Genomic DNA, 22395 nt, shown 5'->3' with positions numbered 1-22395 from the left:
AGAACTCCTTTCATTCATATATGGGTTTTTAAAAACGACTCTAATCTTTTTTGACAAGAATTCTCTTCATGTTATACTGTGTTCAAAAACCAAAATAAAATTAGAAAGGAAAGGAACAAAGAAAGGCAGGAAAAAAGTAAGGAAAATAATTAAGCAAACCACACATTTTCAGTGACATGATTTTGTAGTTAGGCTATGACTTTGTGTGTGTATACATGCATACATATATATATATATATTTTTGTGTGTGTGTGGTGCTGGGGATAGTACTCAGGGCTCTGCACATGCTGTAGACCATCACTCTACCACTAAACTATATGCCCCAGCCCAATAATCTTATTTTATAAAGCAATATCAATAAGTCGGTTTGCTTTTACATAAAAAGACTTAGAGCCATTTAGAAAATAGTCATTTTGTGGGCTGGGGAGATGGCTCAGTTGGTACAGTGCTCACCTCACAAGCACAAGGCCCTGGGTTCAATCCCCAGCACTGAAAAAGAAAAGAAAAAGAAAATAGTCATTTTGTGCTTTTAATTTCATATACTTAAGAATAAGATATTAGACTTTCTGGCTATTTTTTAAAAATAATTACTACCATGGATCATAAATACCAAAATAGCATTTTTAAGGATAAAATGGCTTTATTAAGTATGAAAAACCTTTAGCTACATTTTTTTCAGTTGATGCATATGAAGTTAATTTTGCAATTTTCAGCACTTTAGACTTTTTTCTCAGACTAAAATTTATGCAACTCTTGAAAGTGAGTCTGGTATTATCATTCCCATCTTGTAAATGTATTGTGTAAATAGTGGTGTATATAGTATAACATTAATAGATTATTATTTTAAAAATTAACTTTTAAAAGATTGTTATGCAATACCATTGCCCACTCCTACTCAACTCCACACAGAAAGTACAAAGGCCTCCTGGCATGATCCTGTCTTTCACCAGGTTGTCAGTATCAATGCCAAGATGTTTCTGGAATTTAGTAATGGGCAGTGTACAAAAATCAGTTGTATTTTTATACACTAATGAATCTTGTGGAATAGTAATCAGCAAGAAGTATCCTGAAATTTATATTATTAACTTTTTTAAACCTTAATATCTTTAATGAAGAAATTTTTAATAAGTATAAAAATAAATATTAGATGAGAAATATTCTGGTCATCAAATGCCATCTGCATTTTTCTTTCAAAAGTGAAATGGCACTTATTTCCATTTATTCATAGCATGTGAACTTACTTTTATAATCACCCCTGATGAATTTGCTTTGCTCATTTATACACTCCCATAGGTGTTGTTTACAGGTGCTCACCTTTGTGAAAATGCCAGTTTTGAAATATAGCCTCAGAACAAGAGTAAGAAGAAGGTTTCCCAACTTCAGACTTGTTTTTCCTAAGAAACGTTAGCACTGGGCTATACGTGAGGTAATGAACCTAAGATATTAACTAGTGCTTCATATATCAGTAATACCTTTCTCATTAGTAATTTGATGAAAATTCATACAAATTGAAAATGTATTTGAACATAGACTATATTGACATAAACATAAAAGTCTGAGTAAATGTTAGTTTGAAATACAAATAAACTAGAAATAGATTAGAACCAAATACCAAAAAATTAACACAGAGGACAATATTGTTATTTGAAAATAGTCTCAAGAGAAATTTACATTTTATAGCAAAATAAAGTCAGCTGAAATAGCATGAAAACTTCTCTAAAGCTATGTGTAGTTTTATAATATCTACTATTGTTCTCTAGGATTCAGAATAGAAGCAGTCTTTTTCACCTACTGATAGGAAAACCATATGTAATATGACTCAAGTAGAGTCTAATTATATAGGTAATCAATTTAATTATTTTATAATCACATTGGGTATGTAAAACCAAACTGGAACATAATTCATTTTATTCATTCAGCTAAGAAAAATGCATTCTTTGTCGTCTAGTATAATGACAATTGAATATAACAACCAAGCCCACCATGAATAAGGGTTCACTTATTCAACAAATAATTTTTTAAAAATATTTTTAGTTGTAGACAGACACAATAACTTTATTTTGTTTATCTATTTTTTTTTTCATGTGATGCTGAGGATTAAACCCAGTGCCTCACACATGCAAGGCAAGCGCTCTACCACTGAGCCATAACCCTAGCCTTCAACACAGATCACCCATCACAAATTGACTAGGATTGTGAAGGATATTGTTTAGGTCTTGTATGCCTTATATTGACAGTTTAATGCATTTTTTAAGACAGGCAAAAAATGGTAAGAATAAACCAGTATTGACCATTTATTTATAGGGCAAACTCAATTTTAGAGGGTTTGTCTAGCATGTGCAGAGACAAGGGTTTAATTCACAGTAAACAACAACAAAAATAATTTTTTGAACTGTGGAATTCTATAAAATTTATTACACAAAACAAAGACAGTATGAGCCACATTTGGGTCTAACTCCCAAGACTGGACTATGACAGGGTCACCATCTGCATTGAGGTATAAAGTTCTAGAGGCTGGACTAGACTGAGAAGTATTTAGAGAAGAATGATTTGAATAACAGTGAAACAGAAAACAAAGGATAAACCAGGAGTGTTGGTTTAGTGTTTAAGATTTGAGGTGTGAATAAAAGCCATGATGTTATGAACCAGCTAAAGGGGCTTAGTTTTGGATCGTGGACCACTTTGAGTCCAATGCAATTGTCCCTCTCCCTTGAATTATTCCCTTCCTACACAGTCCCTCTCCTTATAAAAATTACAGATATGTAACTATACATTCTATATTCCAATTTTAGGAGGTTCACAGACCTTCTAGAGTCTTGAATATCTGTAAGTGAATGTTAATAAATGGGTTCTACTTGTAAAGATAATCAGAAGCCTTTTAAAGGTAGTATACCATCTAAAAAGTACAATGTTTGAGATCAGAAAACTGGCTTAAGTTCTGTTAGCTGTATGATCTTGGAGAAATCACCCTCCGGGAGTTTTTTTTTTTTTTCAGTTTGTAAAATGAAAATAATAGCACCCCTGTTGTGACTATTAGACAAGATGATGCTTATGAAAGTACCTTAAAAAAAGTTGTGAAGCACAATCTAAATGTTGTCTCCATTTTCAGGTGTGACTGAAGAAATGTCAAATTTACCTAGTAAGGCAGGAACTCAGGTGAGGTGGAAACTCCAAGCAATGTTATACTCTGGGTCTAGTGTTTGGCGCTAAACAAATTAAAACTATACACATATAATTCTCTTCATTGTTGGAAGATATTTTAATGTGCTAACATCTAACTACCTCCCAAATGCTTGAATTCTTGCTAAGTGTATGTAAGTAGACTTTTTATCTAGACTCTGATATTGCTTTCTTCTGCCTAAATCTAGTCTTTATCCTTTCTATAACTGTTGCTTTTTTATTTGACAATCAGTACATTTATTTTGTTTCCATCCTTCAACAATATTTTCACTAGATACAGAATACTAGATTGACAGTTATTTCTTCTCAGTACATTGGAGTTGTCATTCCACTGCCTTCTGATAGAAGTGGATTGTTGTTACTGATGAGAAGTCAGCTGTAAGTCTATTTTTTTTTCCTATGAAGGTAGCCTGTCATTTCCTGGCGAATTTTAAGTTGTTTTCATTTTCTTTAATGTTTTGAAATTTCACTATCATGCATCTCTGTAATGATTTACTTTTCTTTATCCTGTTTGAGATTTGCTAGACTTCTTGAGTCTGTGGGAGACTGTATTTCATCAGTTTTGGAAATTTCTCAGCCCTCTTTTCTATACAAATATTGACTCTTGTTTTCTCTCCCTCTGCCTTTCTTTCTCAGAATTCAATCATATATTAGATTTTCTTATTATCTCTTCTGTCTCTTAACCTTTTATTCCCACTTATTACATTTTATTTGTTATGACTGCTTTCTGGACATTTTTTCTTGTTTTGCATTTTTATTTGTTCTTTTAGATATATATGACAGTAGAGTGTATTTTGACATATTTATACAAACATGAAGTATGTCTTATTCTAATTTGGATCCCAGTCTTGTGGTTGTTTATAGTATGGAGATTCATTGTGGTGTATTCATATATGTACATAGGAAAGTTATGTCAGATTCTTTCTATTGTCTTTTCTATTCCTACCCACTTCCCTTCATTACCCTTTGTCTATCCACTAAACCTCTGTTCTTCCCCTCCCCCTCTTGTTGTGTGTTAGCATCCCCATATCAGAGATAACATTCAGCCTGATTATTTCACTTAGCATGATAGTCTTCTGTCCCATCCATTTCCTGGCAAATGTCATAGAGTCATTCTTTTTTATGGCTGAGTAATATTCAATTGTGTATGTATACCACATTTTCTTTATCCATTCATCTGTTGAAGGGCACTTAGTTTTGTTGCATAGCTTAGCTATTGTGAGTTGAGCTGCTACAAACATTGATGTGACTGCATCACTGTAGTATGCTGATTTTACATCCTTTGGATATATACTGAGGAGTGGTATAACTGGGTCAAGTGGTGGTTCCATTCCTAGCTTTTTAAGGAATGAAAATATGGAATGCTTATGAATTTGTATGTCATCCTTACACAGGGGCCATGCTAATCTTCTCTGTATCGTTCTAATTTTATTGTGCTGCTGGGAATTTTCTTAAGATCTCTTTCCATTTAATAATTCTCTCATCAACTATCTCTTATATACTGATAACCTTGTTCATTGAATTTTTAGTTTCAGGAATTATAGTTTTAATATTTGCACATTTTTGAGTTATTTAAAAATTACTTCGTGATTCTTTAAAATGTCTTGTTTCCTATAATCAGTTTAAATGTCTTTATAAAAAATGATGAATGTGGTTATTTTACATGCTGTATACTTGAAGTCTTTCAAGTCTATTTTTGCATGGTTCATGGTAACTTGTTAATTGTATATTCATTTATTTTACTATGAGCTATTCACTTTTCTTGGAAGTTTACTTCTATTAGTATTTTGAACCCTTGAATAAAAGTTGATTTCTCCATCAAGGATTACATTTACTTCTCTCCGGTGCAGTAATACCAGCCAGAATTCACTCTAAATTCTTGGTCTGAGGATTCTTTTTTAGACCATCCAAAAAGCATGTATTGGGGCTGGAATTGCTTATGAGGGATGGATTGTAGTTCTAGATCCTCAAATGTGATTCTTCCTCTCCTGATCTACTTAGCATCAGAATATCACATAAATTAGTTTCTCTTGCAGTTTGGGTTGAAGAGTAGACATAAATTCTAGTTCACTCTTAGACCAAAAATAAAGCCCTTTTGTTTTCCCAGCCTCATGGGAGAAGGAATTCTTGTTGGCCTGCCCCTCTCCCCTTATTTATACCCCCAACAATTCTAAGTCTAGAAAAAAAAGCAAAGCTCCAGTTCATTTGGTTCATCAAATGTTCTCAAGGGCAGCCAAGGTCAGCTAATCTTTCATATTCTTGCCTTTACTTCTCTTTTGATTGGGAATTCCTTAATTAGTTGGCAACTTATCCATGCATTTAATAATTATTTTGAAAAAATTTTAAGCCAGGTTTCAGTTGTTTGATTCTGTTACCTATTTATTGTCTTCCTGGAAATATAATTTCCTTCAAAATCATTTTAAGGTATTCAAATATATAGAATTAAACAAACTATGTATTTTGTATGCACAACCTCATTCCTAGTTCTACCTTTTCTGCCCTTTTCCTTTTGCCTTATTTTTCTCATCTTTCTTCAATTTATTTTAGTTTGTTGTAGCATATATGCCTCCATAAACCACTGTAAATCATTTCTTCATTAAGCTAGTGTATACATAAATATTTTTTAAAATATCAACATTTAATCTGATTTGTATGAAAACAGAATGAGGACATTTAATACTCTTACTCTAGAGTGATGATTCTCATACCCAAAAGTGTTATCCTCCTTAGTGATGACAAATTGTGAGGGTTCCCTTATAGTAACAGTGATAAAGAAACAAATAACAAATAAATAAATACATAAACATCTCTCTCTCTATATATATATATATAGATATTAAATACACACACACACACACACACAAAATAACAGCATAAAGTTTTGTGTTATAGATAAGAAATCTCTTATCAGATATGTGACTTGCAGGTGTTTTTTCCCATTCTGTGTGTTGTCTTTTTACTTTCTTCATAGTGTCCTTTGATTCATGGAAGTTTTCAATTTTGATGAAGTTACCAGGGCTAGAATCCATAACAGGTTGTTCCATTTAGGAACAATAAATCAGAATTCTAGAGAAAACTCTGCAAAAAGCTTTACTATTTTACTTTTATATCCTATGTTTCATATCCTTAAGAAATTTATGTCCATTTCTTGTATTTTTTTTTTACTTTACCATGAAAATGTATAATCATTTCTTGATTAAAAACATCTGTGAATGTCTATGAAAATATTAAAACTGTATCTTTGATTCCAGGTAAGTAATTTCAAATTACATATTAAATTCCGAACCCAACAGTCACAACAGATTCTGATGATGAATAAGTTACTATTTTAATATGTCTCATGCCAAGCTAGGGGCAGTGACCCATGCCTGTAATCCCAGCCATTCCGGAGGCTGAAGCAGGCAGATTGCAAAATCAAGGCCAGCCTTAGCAACATAGCATTTGCAAGATCCTTAAATAGGATTCCCATGATTCTATCTATTCATTTGTAAAAGAGTTTGGATATAAATTAGCCACTCCAATAATGATGGTCCTTTCCTTAAAACTGAGGTTGAGAATGCGTATAATTGAAAAACTACTCATAATTCCTGAATCGTAAATCCTATTCTTTGTATTCACTATAGTGAAAATTATCTCCTAGTGGAATCAAGGGAACTTTAGTATGGAAAAATTTTGACTTCTTTTAGTACTGATCTAGAAGCAAATGAACCCCCAAATTCTGTCTCCAGAAAACTTCAATGTTTTATGCAATGAAAGTTTTTTTAACTGCAAAATGAATTCTGTGAAAAACATGTGAAAATTCAGCATGTTTTAGAAGATAAACAATTTTTGGTGTCCAAAAGGATCAATGGACCAACTGGACCAAAGTTTCATTCTTCAGATGTGTACTGAAATTTGAAATATGCCAGTAAGGAGAAGGTCACATCGAGTTGGTCAGTGTCTTCCCTGAACTGCAGTCCATGCAGCAGTCCTAGAGTCCTCCCTAGGAAGAGCTGATGACCACAAGGCCTCCTCAGACCGCAGGTACTACCTAAATATTTTATAATATATTCAGATTAACTTAGTATATCGAAATATTATTATTTCAACACGTAACATTTTTAAATTATTGAGATGTTTTACAATTTTTAATCATATTCTTTGAAATTATTTATTTTACATCAGATTTCCATTTAGATTAGCCATTTTCAAGTGGCCAATAGCCCCATATTAATGGCTACCTCGTTAGAGATATGGCTGTAGATACTCACGAATTGTTTCACTCTCTGAAAGGCGCTGAGGGGTGTCTGGCATGGTGACTGTTTTCATTGCAAGCGCTAGGGTGAAAGACAGGTGGACCAGTAGTCAGGAGACTGGCTCCTTGCTCAAGATTAGCTAACCTCTTTTCACAGGTCTGGACTTTCTGGGCCTTGGTTTCTCCATTTGCAGAAGAAAATTTGGGGTTGGGCCATCTCTGAGGCAGGGCTCCAAGTCAGGTGGTATCTTTGTTACCACCAGGGAGAATTGTTCAAGGGTTTTGGGTACCTTTGCTCTGGCTTTAATAGCAGGGGGTGAATATACTCCCTGGGGGATGTAGAAGGTTCAGCTGTTTCAATTTCCCTGGAGTGTGAGGAAACAAAAGGAACTGAAACTGCTGTTTATGCTATGTGACTAGTGACTATATGACTCATGGATGGAAAAAGTGACCAGCACTGCAAAACTGAAGTGCGAGTTGCACTTTTAAACAGAGTCTCCAGTACCTAATAAGTGAGGAACAAAAAACAGAACTACACTTATTAAATTTTCTTTCTCTGAATTGCTGACACAGCATTTTTCTGTTCTTCTTTTAGACTATTTCTTTTAGCAGTTTAAGGTTTACAGAAAAGTTGAGCAGATAGTATGGAAGAGTTCCCAAATAACCCCTCTTTTGTTCCTTTTACTCTAAACTCCACTTTTTCTTTTAATTGCCCATCATATGATATTGTCTTTGTTGAGTTCAGTCTTCCCACTTTCTGGGTTTATCTGATTTTTTTTCTTGTAGTACCATTTACTATTTTACTCCAGCCTTTGCATTTCTTGTAAAATGGCAGTTAGGTCTGGGGACTTGATTAAATTCAGGTTACATATTCAGGTAAGAGTTCTTGATAGGTATTATATTTTTACCTTCCTAAAGATCCTTTTGTTGTGCCTATTACTCCAGCATATTGGATTGTTTTTGAATCCCAATTCTGTCATTTTGTATCAGCTATTCCTCTGCACTTTCTCTCATTTAAAAACACGATAATGTACATCTTTTCTCATTTAACTTACTGATGAAAATATTGCCCAAGAATAAAGGGAAAACATGAGTTCTTTGCCTTATCTTACAATGTCTGGGATACTGTAGCACTCAATGAATATTTGTTAAAATAAAATTTTCACTATTTTTCTCTTATCATCTTTTCCTTCAGCTTATAAAATATTCTTCTTTTCATATTCTCATCATATTTTAGTTTCTCTTTTTTCCTTTGTTTCTTTTTGCACCAGTGTCCTCTTCATTGTTTCCAGTGTTCTGTTCTAGGCTTTTAGATTCTTCCTTCCTTATATAACCCATACGCCATCTCAGATACAACTTCAATTCCACTTTTCATTGATGACTCTTACAACTTTTTCTTTAGCCTTTATTTCCTACTTGGGATTCCTACTGCCTGTTTGATATTTCCACTTGTGAGTTTAAGGGCCTCCTGAACCTTAGCATGTCTAAAAGTGAGTGCATCATTTTTCAACTTATTTATTATTAGCCCTCAATTGCTTTTGCTGTATGACTAATCTATTGGTTGTCTGAATCTTGATTCTTTTTTCTCTAGATTATTGCCTCCTCCACAACAATGATAAATCACCAAGCTTTTAAATTCTACTTCTGTATGTTTCAAATTACCATTATTTATTCTCACATCATCTCTTACAGGTGTATTAGGATGACTCCTATGAAATTATTAATTTTCAACTATTTTGACCTATAAGAATACAGACTTATATAAGTGTAATCATTTTTGTTTGTTTGTTTGCAGTCCCAGAATCAAACCCAATATCTTTTGCATGCTAGGCAAGTGCTTTTCCACTGAACTATATCCCCAGACCTCAACCTAGTAATTTATCCAGATTTATTACATAAAGTTTGTGATACTTAATTTCATATGAAAGAGTTTTGTTAGAGATCATTAAAAATACCTACCTAAAATCTTTTCTGTTTCTACTGGGCCCTTTATTATAGAAGAAAATTAAAAATCTGTCAGGTCTCTTTAGTATAAATCCATGTTAGTTCTTAGGGAAGACTCCCTTTTCTACTTAAAAAAAATATATATTTATTTGGCCAGATACAATGGTGCATGCTTGTAATCCCAGCGACTCAGAAAGCTGAGGTAGCAGGATCACAAGTTTGAGTCCAGCCTCAGAAACTTAGCTCAACTCTGTCTAAAAATTAAAAAAAAAAAAAAAAAATGGGGAGTGGACCTTGGGATATAACTCAGAAGTAGAATGCTCCTGGGTTCAGTCCCTATTACTGGTCAAAGACTAATAATAAAATGAGTATCTTTATTGCTACTATACAGGTTAAGAAGCAGAATATTATCAATGTCTTAGAAAACCCTTATTAGTAACAAGTTTGTCCTTCCTAAGGAAAATCACTAGCTAGAGTTTTGTATTTGTCTCCCTCTTCTTTTTTCTTTAAAGTGTATTCCCAAACAATGTAGTGTTTAGGTTTGCCTGACTTTGAATTTGCTGTAAAATAGAATCTTGGCATGGGTATTATGTAATTAACCTCTTTTGTGTAACACTATATTTCTCCCCTATTAGTTTAGGTAGTAATTCATTTATTTTCACTACACTATAATATTCCATTTTATGAACATACTACAATTTGTTCATCCTATTGATGGATAGATGAGTTATTTCCAGAATTTTTACAATTATGAAAAAAGCTCTATAGACATATACTGGAATTTCTCTAAGGGAATAGTTTTTAACTTGTAGGATGTGACCTATTACTTATCACAAGATCAATTTGGTATATTATAACCAATCCATTAAAAATGAAGCAGAAAATATGCATTTTCTATTTTATATATATGCACCACAGTTTTATATAAGCTTTTATAGTATTTATGTAGTAAGGATAAATACTGTTTTGTGAAACATTTTTATGGCTTTGTATATGTCTCTGGTATTGATAAAAGCTATAAAGAGTACTTGTTATTAAGAATTACAGTCAAAAATGTTTTAAAGTTGCTGCTTTAGGTTGTATGCCTAGGAGTAAGACTGTTAGATTTTAAGATGGGGACATGTTTGGTTTTCTTAGGTAGATTCACACTGGTTTTCAAAATTAGTGTGCCTTTTTCTACCACTATCATCTATGACCTAGAATTTCTATTACTTTAGATTCTTGCTGACATGTTATATTGGGTAATTTAAAATTTTTTTAATCTGACAGAAGTTAAATTTGATCTTATTGTCATTTTATTTTTTTGTCAGTTTTATTACTAATTATCTTTATTTCATGTATTTTAAACCATTTGTTTCCTTTGTAAAAAATGCTTTTTGTGATTTTACATATTCTTGTATTTATCTTTCTTATTGATTCGTAAGATTTCTTTATATACTCTAGATACCAATGCTCATTTATGTGTTTTGTAGTCATCTATATCTAATCCAGGAATGAGGAACTGCTCTAGTTCCTCAAATGGGTGTTTCAAATAGGGGGATTTAATATAAGGAATTGATTACAAGGGCATTGGAAGGGTTAGAAAAACAAAAAGTGGAAAAATTACCCAAAGATTAACATATGCAAGAAGTCAGAATTATTTGTAAGACTAGAAAAGTCAAATAGAAAGTACTTTTATCCAGGGCTCATGAGTATAATGCTGCTGAAGTTTCTGCTGTTGGAATTGAGCTAAAGAGAGTTCTTAAGGCTGAAATGAAAGAACACTAGACAGTAATTCAAATCTACATGAAGAAATAAAGAACAATAGTAAAGATAACTGTTCAGGTGTGCTGTTGTACCCCTTGAGTAAATTCTTCAGTTGTTCTACTCTTCAATCCAGAATTTCTATTTGTTTCTTTTTCTTCCTCCTTCTCTCCTCCTCCTCCTCCTCCTTCTTCTTCTTCTTCTTCTTCTTCTTCTTTTTTTTTTTTTTTTTTTTGTATGTTTGTGGTACTGGGTGTACTCAGGGGTGCTTTACCTTAAGCTACATTCCCAGTCCTTTTTATTTTTTATTTTGAGACAGGGTCTCACTAAGTTGCCAAATCTAGACTGAAACTTGCAATCCTTCTGCCTCAGTCTCATGTTCACTGTAATTACAGGCCTGTGTCACTGAGCCCTGCTACCTGTTTGGTTCCCTTATACCATTTCAGTCTCTTTATTGACATTCATTGTTTGGTAAGACATTGTTCTTGTAATTTTCATTAATTCTTTGTCCATTGTTTCTTTCAATTCTTTTTGCATGTTTTAATAGTTGATAAAAAGTCTTTGTATACTAAGCCCACTGTCTGGACTTTAAGGATAGTTTCCATTAATTTATTTTTCCCCCTGTATATAGTCCATCATTTTTGGTTTTTGTGCATGTCTCAGATTTTTGTTGAAATTTAAACATTTTGCACTAATTGTGTTTTGTGTGCCAGTTGAAGTCTTTGTTTCTTTAGTTCAGTAGTCAGCTAGTGATTCAATGGAGGTTTCCTTAAGTATCTGTAACAACAACAAAACCCAACCAACAAACCAAACAACAACAAAAGACTCCATCTTTGCTGTAGGCTCTGTGTTCTGTGTTTTGCATACCTTCTACACACAGTTGTTTATAACTCTGCTCTAGTCTTTCTGCATGCAGAGTCTGAGTATCAGTCACCAGAGAGAGCTTAGGGCCTTTTCAGGTTACTTCCAAGTGTACATCCAGACCAGAAATGTTCATGGCTTCTAGATTCTTAGTTATCTTCTCTAAGAGCTGGGTGCTTTTCAAAGCCCTCCTTCCCTAAAAGTGTCTAAAAATTCCCTAAAGTGTCTCACTTCTCAGCCTTTCCTTTCAAACCTTTTTGGTTTGTCTATTGTTTATTCCAACTGTTATGCCTCACCCCAGGTGGCAGTGGCTAGTGCATTTGCCTTTAAACGTGTTCCACAAATGTCTCCTCCCCTCCCTACTAGGTCTGCCTTAGTCTAAGAGAGTTACAAGTTAGTCAGAATAGAAGCCAACCTTTTGAAGGGGAACCATGAGAAAGATCAAAGCAACCACAAGGTCCTTTCTGCTACTCTGGCACACAAAACTAGTACTGGGATGCGGTTTGTTAATCTTTAGAACCAATCCGAGGAGCAGCAGATGGGGCCAGAGTAAGTTAAAACACTACGAAATTCTCCTACTGAGACTGTTTTTTCTTGATTGAGCACTTGCCCAGTTGCTGTAAACCCTAGATTCATTTAGGGAAGTTCTCATCTATTTCTTGTTTCCTAAAAGTTACATGTGTTATTTTTAAATAGTGATTGAATTTTTCATTTTTTAAAGTTATGGCTGGAAAATGGGTAAAAATGATTTCTGCAGCTTTTAAAATGTGTTCTTCTTTATGCATGTTAATGTGGTGAATTACATCAATATTCTAGCATAAACCTATCTTTTAATCCTGAGGTAAATCTGGCTATGTAATAATGTATTATATATTCTATACATTACTGGAGATGGTTTGCTAATATGTGTTTAGGATTTTTGTATTTTGAATGAAACAAGCCAGAAAGCATACTGACTCTACCAAGTCATGATAGTGTCATGAAAAGTTGAAGTTATTCTCTTTTTCTTTCTCTGAATAATTTTGCATAAGATTGCAGTGAACAGTTCCTTCACTATTTGGTAGAACTTTTCTGAAAAGTCATCTGGATGTGGTTTTCTGGGTATGAAAAAAATAACTTTTATCATTTTACTATTATAGGACTACTCAGGTTTTCTATTTTAGTTGGTTTTAATGATACATATGCTGTAGCTATAATACTTAAATTTTCAGATTTATTGGCATAAAGTTCACAAAATTGTCATTGTTGTTTAAATTTTCTCTGAATCTGTGGTTGTGCCTCCTTTTTCATTTCTAATAATAATTTATTATTTTCCTTGATTAATCTCTCCAGCAGTTTGTGTTTTTCATTAATCTCTTCAAAAAAACCAACTTCTGAAAATTTGTTAATCCTGCCTACATTATGTTTATTTTCTTTTTTCATTTTTTATTATTCCTTTCTATGTTTTTTTCTTCTACTCTTTTTCCATTTTCTTCAGTGATATGGATAACTCATTAATTTCATCTTTCTTTTTTTAAAATGCCCATTATGATTTTTCCACCCATGAGTTTATCAAAAACATTTTTGTTAATAATTTTGAAGTTTACATTATGGTAAAAAATGTGGTCTGTACATTAGTAATTCTTTGAAATTTGTAGAGGCTAACTTGATTGTCTAGTTAATTTCTATAAATATTTTACATGGGATTGAAAAGAATTTTTTTCTCTGATCATTCCATATTTGTTCATTAATCATTAATAATTATTTTTATAATTTCTATGTTCATTTTTTGTCTCTGTTCTATTAGTTGTTAAGAACGATGTTCTAATCTCTGATTATGGTGATTTGTCAGTTTGTCTATATATAGTTGTGGTTTTCACAAAAATATTTTTCTAATGTGCAATTATATTAAATAAATCACTTTTCAGATAATTTTCAAGCTCTTCTAACTCAAGTACTCCTTTCAAACAAACCATAACTATCCCATTGTCTTAATTCTTAAATTGTATCTTGAGAGTCTCAATGAAATTTATAAGATTATTTATATTATTATTAATCTGTCAAAAAATAAGAGCTGCTATATATGAAATACCCAGCAGGTGCTGTGCATTGTACTAGGTAGGTGTGTGGGTGTACACACACACACACACACACATACATACTACATACAATAAAAATCTTTTTATCTAATGTGATTAGGATAAGCAACTGGTTAGTTCATGTACCAAATTGATTAAAGTAAGGAATCAGAGCTGGGGGTACAGCTCAATGGTAAAGCACTTGCCTAGAATGTGCATGACACTGGATTTGATTCCCTGCACTACAAATAATGATAATAGTAATAATAATAATAATAATAAGAAGAAGAAGAAGAAGAAGAAGAAAGGAATCATTTTGAAATGATACCTCCTTCAAACATTTTATCACAACTTAACATGCATGTATATATGTATATTCATTCACCAATCTTTTTAAAAATTTTTTTTAGTTGTCAGTGAATCTTTTTATTTTATTTATTTATATGCGGTGCTGAGAATTGAACCCAGGGTCTCACACACACCAGGCAAGCACTCTACCACTGAGCCAAAACTCCAGCCTCTCATTAACAAATCTTTATTTACAATTCTGTTCAATGTTGTTTTTCTCTCTTTATGCATAAACAGCATCATAATGAATTGTCAAGAATTCCTAGTTTCTATTGATGAAAATTGGAAGGAGAACCCAAAGAAATTTTCAAAGCAATATGATCACATAATCACAGGTTTTTATGATTTTTAACCAAATTTTATAGTTATCCTACCCACAACTAATTTAATAACAATTGTTTAGCTTCTCATCTTTAGTGAGACAAACTACATAATTTTAGTAACAATTATGATTAGTATAGATTGAGGATAAACTCATCCAACTCTTTGTAAAGGGTCTTTCTAATTGAAAGCAGAGATAGCAATTATACTAGAGAGCAGTCAACTAACTGGAAGCATTCAGTGTGCCATTGATATCAGCCATTATTGTACAGAAGCAATGGAGATAATCATTCATCTGTCATATTAATTAAGTAGAAGTTATTTAGGAGCATGAATATTAATAATCCTTACTAGGACTCTGCAAGGAGTGAATATTACTGCCATTTTAGAAAGGAGATCTAATTTGCCTGAGAATCCCACCTGCTAGCTTGTTACTGGGATTATTACTGTACATTGTCCCATCTACAGTCATTCCACAAAGCTGTATGACTTCTCTTTTATAATCTGCATGTGTTTTAATCTCAGATTTACTTCAAGTATTGCCCATATTATGAGTTAGCATGTAAGATTCTGTAATGGGACATATTGTTTCGGACCTCCTTAGTTAATTTTAATGAAAATCATTAATCATGTTTTTTCTTTTTCTCCTTCTTCATAAAGTTTTGGCTTTATCTGGATGCTCTCTCATCTTTGCCTTTATGACTCCCTTCATTTGGTCAGGTTAACTTGTTTCTGACAAACCATCTCTTTCTAATTCTTGAGAAGTACATACTGTCCCTACCCAACCTAGATTCTAAGCCATCATGGAGAAAGCAAAGTCTTATTCATCTTAGATGTGTTACCATTGTTCATTTCCTGTTTCCTCCTTTCTTTTCAAAAGCTACAGCTTGTGTCTGTTACTCCTCTGATTTCCTCTCCATGACTAACTTTTATTTAGTGACTCTTCTTTTTTTCTAATGGTGCCATTCATCCCTATGTGAATCAGCACAAATGAGATCAAGTTTAACAAGTCTTGACGCAGCTTTGTTGAGCCTCTCGCATGTTGTAGGTAGATGTTCCTGAAGAAAATGTACCTACTGATTAGCCACATCAGAGGCATACACATTTCAACAGAAGTTATTACCACTATCATCACAACATCTCTTATCTCCTAGGCGCTTCACAAGTTACTGCTGTTGATTTATGTTTCCTTCCTAGAAGGCCAGGTCCACTGTTTCTGAAACAAACACAGTGGATTTATAGAGTTTCAGTACTACAGAACTGGTACATGTCTCTGGCACATGTCTCTGGCACACTTCTTTATAAATTCCGACATCTGAGTTTCATATCTCTTGGCACTGTGTTGTATTTTCCTTTGGAATTCCAATCCTTACAGACTCCTTTGATAACTCTTAGCAAAATGCCTTAAGTTGCCTAATCTTCCAGATTCGAGTTTACTTATTTCTATTATTATTATTATTATTATTATTTTTTTTTTTTTGCGGTACTGGGGATCGAACTCAGGGCCTTGTGCTTGCAAGGCAAGCACTCTACCAGCTGAGCTATCTCCCCAGCCCTATTATTATGATTTTTTGAGCTACCTCATTCTTTGTGATCAAATGTGTTCACTTTTCTTTAGGCATACTGGGTCATTATCTTAAGTGATCCCTTTTATTCTTTCTCGAAGTAGCTATCATATTGTGATCCAGTTAGAAAACAAAGGAACCCTTGAAGAATATTAATGAAGCCTTCCTCTTTTCCACTTTCTTACCTCTGCTATAAGGACAAATTAGCTTATCGGTTTAGGCTTTGTGGCAACTGTTTTACCAACCCTCTCTCCAGACTCATACCTCACATAGATTTCTGTGACTTAGTACATGGCCAAGTCATACCTCCAGTTATTCAGAAGGAAATCCTTGCACCCATACCTGATTCCTATCTTTTTTTCTCTCATATCCCAATTGTTTTAAAATCTTAACTTGTTTTTTCCTTCAAAAAGTGTCTAGAAGTGATCACTTCTTACTACCTCCACCCATGATAAGTGAACTAACTTCCAGGAGGAGCCACTGGTGTCCTTTGCCTGTAGAAGTTGTGGGCCATCTATTCAGCCTTCCCAGTTCTCAGGGGAGCCTTGACATGAAGGCACATTAGGGAGAGGGATTCCTGTTCCACAAGTCTCCTCTTATTTCTTTTTTTATTTTTAAAATTATTTTAGTTGTAAATGGACGCAAAGCCTTTATTTTTCTTTATTTATTTTTATGTGGTGCTGAGGATCAAACCCAGTGTATCACACATGCTAGGCAAGTGCTCTACCACTGAGCTGCAGCCCCAGCCCTCCTCTCTCTTCTTGAGAGAGAATGAGAGAGCTCACATGCAAGCACAAAGTCTCAAGATATCATGACATATATTAGGTTAGTGATAAATAGGTCCAAGTGCCCCTCTCCTGAAAGGCCTCAACCCTTGCCACTGAGTAGCTCTAACATAAGTCTGAAGATGAGAGGAGGGAAAAGAAAGAGAGGTTGTATTTTTTAAGACTTTTTAAATTGAGAGGCTGTTTCATATAATGGTTAAAGAGTATGAATTGTTCTTGGATTTTTCTTTTTATTGATACCAGGGATTGAACCCAGGGGTGCTCTACTACTGTGTCACATCCCCAGTCCTTTTTTATTTTGAGACAGGGTTTCACTGAGTTGCTTATGGCCTCGTTAAGTTTCTGAGGCTGGCTTTGAACTTGCAATCCTCCTGCCTCAGCCTCCCAAGCTGCTGGTATTACAGATGTGGCCACCACGCCTGACAAGAGACTGAGTTCAGTAGAACAATTGGCCTAGGTCTGAATCCTACTTCTAGCCATGTGATTCTGGGACACTCTGTTTCACCTGCTTTGTGAGATAGGGATAAAATTAACATTTATCCTTCCTTTATATAGTTATGAAGATTAGGTTATTAGGTACATGTAAAGCAATTAAACAGTCCTAATTCATAATTGTATACGATTTTTTTTTCCAGCATTGGGGGTTTAGGCCTTGTGCATGCTAGGTAAGCTACATCCCCAACTGAGTTTTTTCTTTTTCTTTTTTTTTTTAGTGCTAGGAGTGGAACCCAGTGCCTCCCACATGCTAAACAAGTGTTCTACCCTGAGCCTCATTCCCAGACCCCAGCCATTTATTTTTTAATGTATTTTTTTAGTTGTAGATAGACACAATACCTTTATTTTATTTACTTATCTTTATGTGGTGCTGAGGATCGAACCCAGGACCTCACACTTGCTAGGCAGGAGCTCTACCACTGAGCTACGACCTCAGCCCCCAGCCATTTTTTTTTAAAGCCAATTTTCAAAGTAGGAATGTGGATCTTAGTCTTTGTGATAGCACAAGAGTTAAAAACATTTTGGTTATGAACCATGCACGTTTCTCTGAGGGTTCTCTTCCCTTGACCAGTGAGAACTGTTAAGAGGGCACAATGGCTACACATTAAGTGCATTCAGCTCCACAGAATTAGTGAATCAGTGAACCAGAACTAGAGCTGGAGTAGTCTTCAAGTCTCAGTATATTGCCAATAAAGTAACAAAAAATTCTACCCATTCTTTTACTCCTTGCCCTGCAATGGGATGATTCATTCACACTTGGGCAAAGATGGGAGTTTATTTCAGAACAACATACTAGTCTTCAGTATGAATTTCATAACTGGTGTTACACATTGGACTTCACCTAGAACTTTCGTTAGAATCAGATAGAACTGATTATAAAGGAGATATTACCAAAGATAAATATTCTTTACTTGATACCCTTTTTAGAAGAGGCCCATTAACAATTACTTCTAGGTATATTAGCATTTCTTAATATTCTTTCTAAGCAAACACTCAGGAGTGTGTGAACAAGGGCAGCAGCAATTAGGTGACAAAGAACAAGGTTTCATGAATCCTGTCTATTAAAAATTACCTATCAGTGTGGAATGGAATAAGGCAGGCCAGAGGCCAGAGCTAGGTTTCATAAACTCCTTTGTTCAGTGCCCAGCCTGAGAACAGTTGACTGACTATTCCCTTTTTCTCATCATCACTATGCTTTCATACTTATTTGTTTGCTGCTCTGCTTATTTTTCTATAACTCTATTCTTGATATTTTCCCCATTACCTATTTCTAATGTCCTTTTTCTGTTTTCTTGGCACCTTATCCCTGACAATGATTATCCAGGGTGGAAGAGAGGATAACCTTCACATTCCAAATTAGAAAATTTCTTACATCCTCCTTTTTCTGTTAGCATCAAGTATTATCTTTGATTACGGGGAGCCATGAATGCTGTATGCTTGATGAGAGCACTATTGGTCTTTTGGGTGTGACGATTTTTGACTGGGTGTTACAGATGGTTGGCATCCCTGGCTTCAGTGCCAAATGTCATTAACATATTGCCAGTCATTGTGACCACCAAAAATGACTTTACATATATCCAAACACCCCATAAAGTAGTGGTATAGCACAAACTGCTAGCAAGGCAATCAAAAGCAAATCGCCAAATACTGGACCCAACTGCTCATTATTAACCATTGTGTATAATTTGATGGAGCAAATTAATTGCCTAAGTGTATATGTGTAGGAAAAACATAGCTATTACGGCCACTAAAGTCATGCCATTCTGAGATCCTACTAGCCATTTTTGATTTTTCAAAATCTAAAATGTTAGAAAAATCTAATATCTCTATTGGTAGGTTTTAACAGAGACATATACATATATATATATGTATATATATATATATACATATATATATGAAATATTTTCTTAAAGGAATATATTAGCTTTTAATAAAGTTATTGGGTTTTGAAATGACTATGTGCATGTCAGCTTTAAATTTCTTAAAGTATACTCACTTTTAATTTTTTTTTTTTTGCAGTACTGGGGATCGAACTCAGGGTCTTGTGCTTGCAAGGCAAGCACTCTACCGACTGAGCTATCTCCCCAGTCCTCACTTTTAATTTACAGGATTAAAATATCTCATTTTTTTCAGCAGGGAGTGATAACCGGGGATTGAACTCAGAGGCCCCAGGCTGTTTTGTTTTTTATTTAGATACAGGGTCCCACTGAGTTGCTTAGCACTTTGCTTTTGCTGAGGCTGGCTTTGAACTTGTGATCCTCCTGCCTCAGCCTCCTGAGCTACTGGACCCAGCTAAAATATCTCTTTTTAAAAGTGATTTTTAAATATAATGAAAGTACATGTACACTTCAGAATCTCTTGTACTAGTGATTTTTAAAACTGCACTTTGTGTTATAGTTTGCTAATGTTATACAAATAATTGTTATAACTTTTTTTCATCCTTTTATATTTCAGAGAAAGCATTTTGAAGAAAACTGGGTACAGACTCAGCAAAACCAAACAGAAGAGAAAAAGAAAAAGAAACAAAAAGCATAATAGTCTTAGTGAAATCGTGGATGAAAACTCATCTGAAACTTTAAGTTATCTTAAACTAGGAGATCAGGTCCCATGTCAGAGTGAAGAGGAAGATTTAGAAGAGAACAAAAGAGAATCAGTGTGTCCCTTCACTGGTGGCCTACAAAATGACGTAGGAGATTTTGTGAATGGCTATAAAGAAAAAAGTCAGAAAATCATAGATCCTGAAGACAGTTTTCCAAATGGTATATCTACAGTTGAGTTGGACAAGACACCAGAAGAAAATGATGACTTGTTTCTAACTTTGTCATCAATGCCAAATGAAAGCTCTGTTACTTGTCCAACAGAAATTCAAAATCTTTTCTATATAACAAGGGATGACTGCTTGGGCATGAAGGTAGAAAAGCATGTTGGAGATAGGCAAAAGTTATCATTAGACACCCAGGACCTATTTGCTGATGAAACCCCATGTTCATTTATGCAGCAAAGAGAAATGGTAAATAAAATTCTCTCAAATGAACCAATTCTGTGCCATCAACGTGGATCCCGAACTTCAGATAAAGTTTTAAAAGAGGAACAAGGAATACATACAACTAAAACAATTATTGGGCTTTTTTCACAACCAATTTATCTGATGAAGAATTACAACTAGGCTCTGAGAGACAATCCTGTTTTGGTAACTGGCCTGAGGGACCACATAAGTTTGTGTGTGAACAGAGACGAAAGAAAGATAGATCACGGAAAGTGACCCATTCTGACAGCAGAGAGCAATTGATTAAATTGATCTCCACTTCTGAAGGAGTATCAGAACCAGAAAGTGGTCCAGAAATATTGATAGAGGAGAAGCTACTGAGAGAAAATGAAGGTTTGTCACATCCAACTGAAACTTTAGATTCATTCATGGAAGCAAAGACAGATATCCTCAGCAACTGCTTATCTCAACTGGATATCACCCAAAGTGCCTTACAATCAACAACAAATAAGGAAAGGAGGCAGAATAGGATTTAAATTGGTACCAACTTTAAACTTACTGGGACAGAGTCATCTCAATGCAAAGAAGGGGAGGAAATGTGGCCTGTTATCTAAAAATTTTGGATTGAACATTAATTGGGGAGAAACAAAAGATAGAATTTCAGAAATAAATAACAAAGAAGAGAATGAGCAAAAAGTTATGACCTTTCACCATCATCCATTGTGGTTTTACCCTGATATTATCAAAGATTCACCTCTAAATATTGGTGGAAATTTTTATGCTCACTACCTTATCATTTAGTAGACTAGGGCATGCTATGTATTTTTACAAAAGCCCTATTCCTTCTCTTGTGTTGCATTATATATCTAGTTTTTGGATGGTATCTTTACCAACAAAAAAACATTTTTGACTTTCAAATCCAAACAATATAGGTAATAAGATAAAAGATATAGGACTTATTTATTCAGACGTTTTTCATTAGGCAACCTGATACTTCGTGCTCTTTGAGGGTTACTTCTGAAAGATTTGGTGAAAAACTGAAGAGATGGAGAGAATCTAAGCCATTACAGTATTTACCAACTGAGGATTTCCAAGATGTAACAAGCACTGATTTTAATTCCTTGCGCTCCCTTTATCAAAAAGGATTTGCCTTCAACTAGTAAAGCTTTTTGGATCTCCCTGGAGTTCAATGGGTAAATTGTTTTCATTTACAACAATAAAAGGTCCATTTTAACATGTGCAAGTAAAATTCTATTTTTTATTTGTCATATTATTTATACATAAATTTTACACATGTAAAATTTTAAATGTCTATTCCAAAAACAACCAAGTCAATTTAAAAGGCAAGTGAAAATCTAAAAAGAACCATCGATGACAAAAAAGCATTAATAGTCTTAATAGAAAGTGCTCTTATAAGTCAATAAGAAAACAAGTAAATTCTAAGGTATTTCTACCTGCTGTTAATAATTTAGTGTAATTTATGGGTTGTGTGATAACTTTCAGCCCCCAAAGTGAGGACCCATAGTCAAGGACATTTGCTTTTTTTTTTAAATTATTTTTATTGTAAACAAATGGGATACATGTTGTTTTCTGTTTGTACATGAGTAACAGCATACAATTTGCGTAATCATACATTTACATAGGGTAATGATGTTTGATTCATTCTGTTATTTTTCCTCCCCCCCCACCCCTCCCACCCCTCTCTTCCCACTATACAGTCCCTCCTTCCTCCATTCTTGCACGCCTCCCACCCCCCATTATGTGTCATCATCCGCTTATTAGTGAGATCATTCGTCCTTTGGATTTTTGAGATTGGCTTATCTCACTTAGCATGATGTTCTCCAGTTTCATCCATTTACCTGCAAATGCCATAATT

The 22395-nt window shown here is 34.1% G+C and overlaps 1 protein-coding gene and 1 pseudogene across 1 annotated transcript in view; one reads left to right on the top strand and one right to left on the bottom strand.

Moving 5' to 3' along the window:
• The window catches only part of N4bp2l2 (NEDD4 binding protein 2 like 2), a 77114-nt gene that overhangs the window by 47360 nt on the left and 7359 nt on the right, over positions 1 to 22395 (top strand). Inside the window, 6 exon segments of the mRNA XM_047552973.1 lie at positions 19988 to 20643; positions 20646 to 21048; positions 21050 to 21305; positions 21307 to 21498; positions 21500 to 21641; positions 21644 to 21712. Of these exon segments, the coding sequence (XP_047408929.1) occupies positions 19988 to 20643; positions 20646 to 21048; positions 21050 to 21305; positions 21307 to 21498; positions 21500 to 21641; positions 21644 to 21712 (1718 nt within the window).
• LOC124985980 (uncharacterized) lies at positions 4531 to 4626 on the bottom strand (annotated as a pseudogene).

The sequence above is a fragment of the Sciurus carolinensis genome, chromosome 5, assembly GCF_902686445.1.
Source record: "Sciurus carolinensis chromosome 5, mSciCar1.2, whole genome shotgun sequence".
In the NCBI taxonomy this organism is placed as follows: domain Eukaryota; kingdom Metazoa; phylum Chordata; class Mammalia; order Rodentia; family Sciuridae; genus Sciurus; species Sciurus carolinensis.
The sequence above is the reverse complement of the archived record's forward strand: the minus strand, read 5'-3'. Positions and strand labels throughout refer to the sequence as shown.